The sequence below is a fragment of the Peromyscus californicus genome, unplaced genomic scaffold, assembly GCF_007827085.1.
Source record: "Peromyscus californicus insignis strain IS unplaced genomic scaffold, ASM782708v3 Scaffold_4__1_contigs__length_199733344, whole genome shotgun sequence".
In the NCBI taxonomy this organism is placed as follows: Eukaryota; Metazoa; Chordata; class Mammalia; order Rodentia; family Cricetidae; genus Peromyscus; species Peromyscus californicus.
Window position 1 is genome coordinate 54,214,345 of NW_026294562.1, and position 8,778 is coordinate 54,223,122.

The 8,778-nt window shown below is 57.5% G+C and overlaps 1 protein-coding gene across 1 annotated transcript; it reads left to right on the plus strand.

Moving 5' to 3' along the window:
• The first annotated feature begins 30 nt into the window (after positions 1 to 30).
• Slc22a12 (solute carrier family 22 member 12) lies at positions 31 to 8,181 on the plus strand. Its single transcript, XM_052711935.1, has 10 exons — positions 31 to 1,469; positions 2,655 to 2,758; positions 3,096 to 3,250; positions 3,330 to 3,498; positions 5,078 to 5,201; positions 5,371 to 5,486; positions 6,064 to 6,278; positions 6,723 to 6,831; positions 7,052 to 7,255; positions 7,869 to 8,181. The coding sequence occupies exons 1-10, from the start codon at positions 1,068 to 1,070 to the stop codon at positions 7,930 to 7,932; spliced, it is 1,662 nt and encodes a 553-aa protein (XP_052567895.1). The 5' UTR covers positions 31 to 1,067; the 3' UTR covers positions 7,933 to 8,181.
• The last annotated feature ends 597 nt before the right edge of the window (positions 8,182 to 8,778 follow it).

Genomic DNA, 8,778 nt, shown 5'->3' on the forward strand with positions numbered 1-8,778 from the left:
TCAGCTCCTCCTTGCCCTGCTCTTTCAGCTCTCTCTCTTGTTTTGTCCACTGGGGAACGTCTCAGCCAGGATCTTCTCTACGCCAGTGAATGAAGATCTTCACACCCAAAAAACTCTTTTGAGGAAAAGGTTTATTTGGGAAGGAGGAGTCCAGGAGAGTAGCTGCCTCTACCAGAATGGAGTGAATAGACTTTTTTTCTAACTGACTAGGCTGAGCAGTTTACACAGGAAGTCTTGGGGGTGGAGTCAACCCCGGGCCCAGGGTTCAGCTATCCTGCTCTGTGATTGGTTGGTTTCACAAGTCAGTTGGCCAGGGGAAGAGATCTGATGTCTCTGATCTGACTGAGCCAAACTGTGTTTCTTTCTGCCCTGATCTGAGCGTCTTTCCCTAGTTCTGGGCTCCAGGGTCAGGGTGGGTTTCTTTAGCCAGTCCCTTTTCCCTACAGCAAGGCCTCCCAGCCACCTCGCTTGGGTTAGAGCACAGCATAGTCATGAGGTCCCTGTAAGGTGGGCAGGAGCCCTGAGGGCTGACAGCCCCCAACACCCTTAGTGGCAGGATTAGGCCCCAGGTCTTGCCAAACAGAGGCCAGGGCCACGAGGGCAGGTGGAGGAAGAAGTTGAGGCTTTCATTTGCAATGCCGTTGGCCTGGTTAAACTTTGAAGAAATGATTAGTAAACCTTCTTCTATTAAATGACTCCTAGTCACACTTTAATTCTAGTCAGAGTGACTTCTCTCTCCCTCCTCCTTGCTTCCCGAGCCTGGTTTTTGCTTCTCGTTTTTCTCTTTCCGGGAGCCAGGGTCCACTGTGTCTCTGAGAGGACCCTGAGGCCTCCAGATTACAGCAGAGGGTTCCAGGTCTGAGGGTGAGCCACCCCTAAAAGCAGCCAGCAGGCAGATACCAAGGAGCCTTGGTCGGCTCTGACTGGGTGGCACAGTGTCCTGACGTGCACCCGGGAAGATGGGCGTGGGCAGAGCTGTAGGGGAAGGAGGCTCATCAGACTGACCCGGGGGTCCCGGGCCAGCTTCTGTTATCTGGCAGTTGCATGGTGATACCCAGGAGAAATCCATGGAATTTTCTGAACTCCTGGACCGAGTAGGGGGCCTGGGCAGGTTCCAGGTCCTCCAAACCGTGGCTCTGGTGACCCCCATTTTGTGGGTCACCAGCCAGAACATGCTGGAGAACTTCTCAGCTGCTGTGCCCCGCCACCGCTGTTGGGTACCCCTTCTGGACAACAGTACTGCCCAGGCAAGTGTCCCTGGGGACTTGGGGCCCGATGACCTTCTGACCGTCTCCATCCCACCTGGGCCTGCTCAGCAACCCCACCAGTGCCTCCGCTTCCGTCAACCTCAGTGGCAGCTTATGAAGACCAACGCCACGGCCACCAACTGGAGTGAGGCCGACACTGAGCCATGTGAGGACGGCTGGGTCTATGACCGCAGCGTCTTCACGTCCACGATCGTGACCACAGTAAGAGTGCTTGGGAGGTCAAAATCACAGTCACAGTTGCCTGGACTTAGTGTTCCAGTCTCAAAAAGGATATACCTCCCCAGGCCTCCTCACTGTGGGCGGAGGGGGTGGGGGGGGGCAAGCAAGACTTGCAGGGAACTAAGGGCAAGAGTCCATCTGCAAAGTTAGATGGAGTCAATCGTGCCTGGGACCCCAGCCCTCGGGAGGCAGGAGGATCACCATGAGTCTGAGGCCAGCCTGAACTACTCAGTGAGTTACGTTTACACAGACTGGCCTGGGGTGGCACCCCTGTTTCTGCATCACCCCATGGCTTTATCCATAGCTGAGCCTTGGCTGGGGACTCCAGGTCACCCAGTCTCAGGAACCTGTTGGCTGTCTCTAGGCTGAGTGCACAGGACCCGGACAAGCACTGGCCTCTCATGAGAGGTGTTGGCAGGCTGGGGAGATAAATCAGCTTGCCCTGGAAGGATGAAAACCTGAGTTAGCTCTCCAGCACCCATGAAAAACCTGGGCCCGGTGGCGGCATGACTGTGATATCAGCTCTAGAGAGGCAGAAACAGGGGGGCTCCCGGGGCTGACTAGCCAGCCAGCCCAGTCTAATCAGTGAGCCCCAGGTTCAGTGAGGAGACTATGTCACAGAAATAAGGTAGACAGTTCAGAGATTGACCTCTGACCCTCACAAGCACTGCACTGTGCACAGACACACATTCTCTACACACACACACACACACACACACACACACACACACACACACACACAAAGAAAAGGAGGAAGAGAAGGAGGAAAAAGAGGAGGAGTCACACAGTCCAAGCCAATGGAGAGGGGCAACTACCCCAGCAAGCAGGAAGGAGGAAAGTCCCTGAGTTTGAGTGTGTGTGTGTGTGTGTGTGTGTGTGTGTGTGTGTGTGTGTGCATGCACGTGTGCACGCGCACGTGTACAAAAGAAAGCAAGCCTCCAGGGAAGGTGGAGGGCTCTCAGCTAAGAGCCATGGCTCAGGAGAGAGCAGATAAGGCTGGAGGGGTCCTGACCTTTGACCCAGTAGCAAGGGTGACAGGATAATCCTTAAGAGCCCAAGCTACTAAGCCTGTGGGTGCCTCACGGCCCTGCCCACACCCACTCCCTTCTAGCTCCTTTGCCCCTAACTGCCCTCCTCCTGATGTGCCCTGGCCTTCTTTTGCTCCAGTGGGACCTGGTGTGTGATTCCCAGGCCATGAGACCCATGGCCCAGTCCGTCTACCTGGCTGGAATCCTGGTAGGAGCCGCAGTGTGTGGCCATACCTCAGACAGGTGAGTATGCCCAGCTGGTCCAGGCAGGCTCTCCTGAATGGACCTGACATTCTCTCTAAGCCACAAGCTCACCAGTTCGAGGGGTCACTGTTTCTCTCCAAATTTTCATTCCTAAAATCTGCTCTGCCACACACCAGCCTTCAGCCACTGCTTGGGTGCTCCTGCCAGGCCTGACTTGAGCCTTCTTGTGCTCATAACCGTCCCATGAGTAGAGAATACGAGTCTGGCCCCACGTATGGCTTTGTGCCGTCCTCATTCGGGGGCAGGAACAGGATGGCCCTTCCCGGCCCAGATCTTTGTTGCTGGCCAATGGTATGCCTCCCCATGTGTCCCGCAGGTTTGGGCGCAGGAGGGTGCTGACTTGGAGCTATCTTCAGGTGGCTGTATCGGGCATAACAGCTGCCTTCATCCCCTTCTTCCCCCTCTACTGCCTGCTCCGTTTCCTGGTGGCCTCTGCAGTGGCGGGTGTCATGATGAACACAGTCAGTCTCTGTATGTCCCCCCATTGGTGCTGGGTTGGGGAGGCTGTAATGCACGCCCCAGGATTGACCTCCTTCTTTGCACCTTGCAGTGATGGAGTGGACATCAGCCCGGGGCCGCACCTTGATGATGACCTTGAACTCCGTGGGCTTCAGCTTTGGCCATGTCCTGACAGGCTCTATGGCCTATGGTGTGCGCAGCTGGAGGATGCTGCAGCTGGCTGTCTCCGTGCCCTTCTTCCTCTACTTTGTATCTTCATGGTGGGTGCTGCAGCCTCCTTGAAAGACGCTCTGCCCACTCTCGGGCGTTCAGTGTGGGAGACTCTCCTTCTGCAGACAGAGGGCTTAGGAGCTCTGGAGGTCCAGAGCCTCAAGAAGCTCACCACTGCTGCCCAAAGCCCAAATGCCCCTGCTCCAGCTCACCCTCAGCGAGCCAGCTGCCATCTTTCTGTGGCCCAGCACTTAACTGGAGTCACACACAGTCCGAGCTCCCTCCCTCAGGGGGTCTTGCTAGTTAGTAACTCCAGCCCCTTTCATAGGCTGCAGACCCCAAATCTCTGCCTCAGCTTACCTCATCCCCACCCTTACACCTACCCTCAGCATCTCCAGTTCCACTTGGACTCATACCTCCAGCCTCAGGTCTCCAACTACCTTCATGACCCCTCCTCACCCCTGACCCCTCCTCACCCTTGACCCCTCATCACCCCTGACCCCTCCCCACCCCTGACCCTTCCTCACCCCTGACCCCTCCTCACCCTGACCCCTCCTCACCCCTGACCCCTCCCACCTACTTCCCAGGTGCTTCCTCCAGCTCACTGTCCAAGTCTCCCAAGGCCAACAGGTCACTGAGAGTCACGGACTCCGTTTGTACTTTCATTCCCTTGTCCTTCAAATCCAGGCTGGGGAGGGGGTGCTCAGGGCCCTAGTGGATATAAAACAGATGGCTCCTCCCAGCTGCTGCTCAAAGGGAACAGCATGTCCTTGGCAGGGGCGGGTGGGGGGGCACCTTTTGTAATCATAGGCCTGGAGGGGGGAGCAATGCTGTGTGGTGGTCACTACCAAAGGCCTGGAGGGCTGAACAGTTCAGTGCAGCAAGTGTGGGGGGGGGGATGGGGGGGTGCGTGCGCATGGGGGGAGAGAGAGGAGGAGGAGGAGGAGAGAGAGAGCACTGTTCGGTGAGACGGAGTGACCTGTGTTTGATGCCAACACAGTGAGAAGCGAGTTGATATCAAGCAGCCGTATCCGGACACAGAGTTGGCTGAGGCAGGACCAGGGAATATCAGGCACGATGAGGTCAAAGGGTCCAAGGATCAGTGGCTAAGAGCGGAGCAGACAGAAGGGGCTTGGTGATCTTACAGACACCGGCCCGAGCCTGAGCCCCGGGCAGGGAGGGTGAAGCTGTTTGTAGCAGGAAGGCAATGCAACTTGGGAAAAGATGTCGTGAGGGTGAGACACCCTGGTAGTCACTGTAGTTCTGCAGCCATTGGAGTCCTTATTATACCCAGGCCTGGTTCATGATGAGGCTGAGGGGGGCCAGGGGACAAGGAGGAGGTGGGAAGGGACAATAGAGTCCCTCCCTCTCCAGCAGCCATCTCAGGGACTAGAGGACATGAAGCCCCCACACTCAGAGAGGACGGAGACAGGTGATCTAGGTGACCTGGCTATACACCCCACTGCTACCACATTGTCCTTTATGGCCTCCATTGACCTCAGTTGCCCTGAGACTGGAGCTTACAGTTCCACTGAAGACACTTCCTTAGGCAGAGGGAAGAGACAGGGAGGGAGGGGGATACAATGGGGGCCACAATCAGTGGCCCCCTCCCACACCCGCCCACTTCAGGTGGCTTCCAGAATCAGCACGCTGGCTCCTCACGGTGGGCAAGCTGGAGCAGGGCCTGCAGGAGCTACAGAAGGTAGCTGCTATCAACGGGAAGAAGGCAGAGGGAGACACATTGACCATGGAGGTAAGGCAGAGCTGGGCCTTCCCTCAACCCTTCCCCTGTCCCTCAGATCTCTCCCTGGCCTTGCACAGGAGCTCCCTTGGAGGTCAAGTGAGGGCCCTGGCTCTCAAAGGAGGGCCCCTGGAGGAGGGGGCCTGTGGATACCTGGTGCTAACAGCCCCCACTCCCACAGGTCTTGCGGTCAGCCACGAAGGAGGAGCGAAATGAGGACCAAACCCGCGCCACGATAGGCACCCTACTCCACACACCTGGGCTGCGCCTTCGAACCTTCGTCTCCATGATGTGCTGGTAGAAGATGCCATTTTACCCGAGGCTACCAGCTGTGGGGAAGCCTGAAGTCAGGGCAGCTGCCAACCAGGGATGGGGCCACCAGTCATGTCTCTAGAATGACCTTTAGCTCAGGGACCTTGCTGTCTATAGTCAGAGTCCCAGAGGAAACAAGCAAGGCCGGGTGGGCTGGTGAGCAGGGATTCCCGGGCCAAGTTCCTAGAAGAGACCGAGTGAGGCGGATCAAAGCGGTGGAAAAGCCGGAGAGACGAAGCAGACACGAAGCAGACAGACAGGCTGGCCCATCTCGTTAGAGGCACCAGGCAGAAACCGGCTATTGCCCCCGCTTGGAAGCCTAGGCCACCCAGAAAAGACTCTGTAGCGGGGATACTGTTCAGTGGAATCTAGAGCCAACGAGATAACATCCCAAATGGAGTGCCGAGCAGAGAGAGAGGGAGAAACACCCAGATTCTCTCCTCGGCTCCCCCTCGGGTACCACCAGCCCCTCTCTCCCAGTGCCTAAGGTGGGCCTGGAAACGGCCGACAGGGCAGGCAGAGGAACAGCCGCCCCAGGCTGATCACCCACCCTCGTTCCCAGGTTTGCCTTCGGCTTCACCTTCTACGGCCTGGCCCTCAACCTGCAGGCCTTGGGGAGCAACATCTTCCTGCTCCAAGTGCTCGTCGGGGTTGTGGACCTCCCGGTGAAGATAGGCAGCCTGCTGCTGCTCAACTACCTGGGCCGACGTCTCTGCCAGGCCAGCTCCCTGGTGCTGCCAGGACTCTGCATCCTGGCCAACATACTGGTGCCCCACGGTGAGCTGCAGCTCAGCTGCGGGTGAGCAGGAGGAGGCAAAAATGTGGCGTGCTAGCTGAGTGAGGCTCTCTTACCTCCCCCAGGCAGGGGAGTGTGGAACCAGACTAGACAGCGAGGAACCACAGCAGAGGACCCACAGGAAAGAGGCTGTATGGAGGAGAGTGCCAGGGGTGGAGCAGAGATGGGATGGTAGAAATTTAGGGGAGATTAGGAAAGCCGTAACGCTAACACAGAACTCAGTCATAGATTAGGGTGGGGGAGAAAGGGAGGTGAGGAGGACTCCTGGGGTCGGGCTCTGAGGAGATGGAAGGTCAGTAGACTGGGGACACAGCGTGGACACTGGAGGCATGACTCAGAGACATTTGACAGACTGGCCTATAGGCCAGGGAGCAGCCCAGGGAATACAGGACCCGGGACTCTGCTGATCCCATCACTATTCACAGAGATGGAGGTCCTCCGCTCGTCCTTGGCTGTGCTGGGGCTGGGGTCACTGGGCTCCGCCTTCACCTGTGTTACCATCTTCAGCAGTGAACTCTTCCCCACTGTGCTCAGGTGAGGTTGTCACGGGCTCAAGGAGAGATTATTATAGCTCGAGGGGAGAGCTGCCCCAGGTCCCCATGGGGTTCCTTTCCACGTGGTCTCAGGGCTCCACCGTTAAGCTTCCACCCTGCTGGTCCACTGGGCCTCCCCGGACCTAGTGGAGTTGGTCCAGGCCAGAGGTCAAGGCCCGAGGCAGGCAGAGTGTGACTCACGGTCAAATGTGCCTCCCCAGGATGACAGCTGTGGGCCTGGGCCAGGTGGCAGCCCGAGGGGGAGCCATCCTGGGGCCTCTGGTGCCGCTGCTAGGCGTCTATGGCTCCTGGCTGCCCCTGCTGGTGTATGGAGTGGTGTCAGTGCTAAGTGGCCTGGCTGCACTGCTCCTGCCTGAGACCAAGAACTTACCACTGCCCGACACCATTCAAGACATCCAAAAACAGTGAGTGGACTAGCCTGGGAACTACCTCTTCCTCCCTCCCTCCTTCCCTTCCTCCCTCCCTCCTTCCCTACCTCCCTCCTTCCCTTCCTCCCTCCCTCCCCTCTTCCTCCCATAGAAGTCCCAAACAGGGTGGCCTGGGACTCACTCCTCTCACTGAACAGAGGAGAAAGCAGAAGCTAAGGGAGGGCCAGGCTAGCCCAGAGTTACACAGCACTTTGGGAGAGTGGAGACCCAGGCTGACAGGTGGACTTGAACCCTCTGCCCTTCATCCCACCATGTGGAGGAACAAATGGCCCAGCCAATCCCAGGTCCACCTTGAAAGACACACAGAGAGAGGTTGGGAGAGAGAAAGTGCTCACGACCGAGCTGGCCTTCGTCAGGGAGAGGTCCTGGGGTGTGGTGGGTGTTGCTGGGGTCTTCACAGGCGGCAGACTCTGCCACTAAAGCCTTGGCTGGTTGACAAGGCTGTCACCACCCATCTCACCTTAATATGCTCAGTAAAGCTCAGACCTGAGCCCCAGGCAGGATGTTCAGTCCTCAGCATAGACGTGGGTCAAGGGTCAGGGGTCACTCTACTCCTTAGATCCCACTTCTCTCTTGCTTTCCTGAACAGGTCAGTGAAGAAGGTGACACAGGACAGAGCAGGCCAGTCCACCCTGATGTCTACATGGCTGTAGCCTCCTGAGAGTCTATGACAGGACTGGAGGAGGAGGACCATGACGACCAAGACAAGAGGAGGGGACAGACAGGGAGAGAGGAAGGAAAGGGTGGAGCTGGCGATGGCGGGTAAGGGCGCCCGCCTCCAGGCCTGAGCCTAGGACCTCCATTCCCGGGACGCACAGTGGTGGGAGAGAGCTGACTGCGCAAAGCTGTCTTCTGACCTCCACATGGACAGTTATCCCTCCCCCGGTGATACACACAAATAAATAATGTATGTAAAAAGGGGGGAGAATGAAAAGGAGGAAGAAGAGAAGGAGAAGGAAAGAGAAAGAGAGAGGAAGGAAGGAGGAAGAGGAGCAGGAAGAAGGAGAGGAGGGAGAAGAGGAGGGGATGAGGGAAGAGGAGGAGGAAAAGGTGGTTCTTCTACCCCCTGCTGACAGTCACAGGAAGCAAGAGCTCCATTTCCAGGGGTCCCTTTAGAGGGCTGCCTTTCTGGACCTCCCTCTAACAGAGGGGCAAAAGACAGTTTGAACGACAGAAGACTGCCCCCAACACTGCCATTACCGACTCCCCATGAGGCTGCACACCAGAGAGAGGCCGAGGCCCCGGGACACGTCCCCACTGCTCACTGCCCCAGCTGCCCCAGCTGCCCCAGCTGCCCCAGGACTCAGAACTGACCATCCTCTTCTTTAGTTCAGCACAAGCCCAGGGGTCTCAGCTTCTCAGTGTCACTGAGGCCCTTGGTCAGCTGACCTGGCCTCTCTCCAACTCTCCCCACTCCTGTCACATGCCTATCAGCAACCTCTGCCTGAGTCTTCTTCCTGCCTTCCCACTTGACACTCTCCTAAGCCTTCCAGACCCAC

Bases quoted from the DNA above. Each gene is read 5' to 3' on its own strand.
- Slc22a12 (XM_052711935.1), top strand. From the start codon at position 1,068: ATGGAATTTTCTGAACTCCTGGACCGAGTAGGGGGCCTGGGCAGGTTC. The intron at 3,499-5,077 runs GTGGGTGCTGCA...CGCCCACTTCAG, and splicing joins CTCTACTTTGTATCTTCATG to GTGGCTTCCAGAATCAGCAC. The intron at 5,202-5,370 runs GTAAGGCAGAGC...CCACTCCCACAG, and splicing joins GAGACACATTGACCATGGAG to GTCTTGCGGTCAGCCACGAA.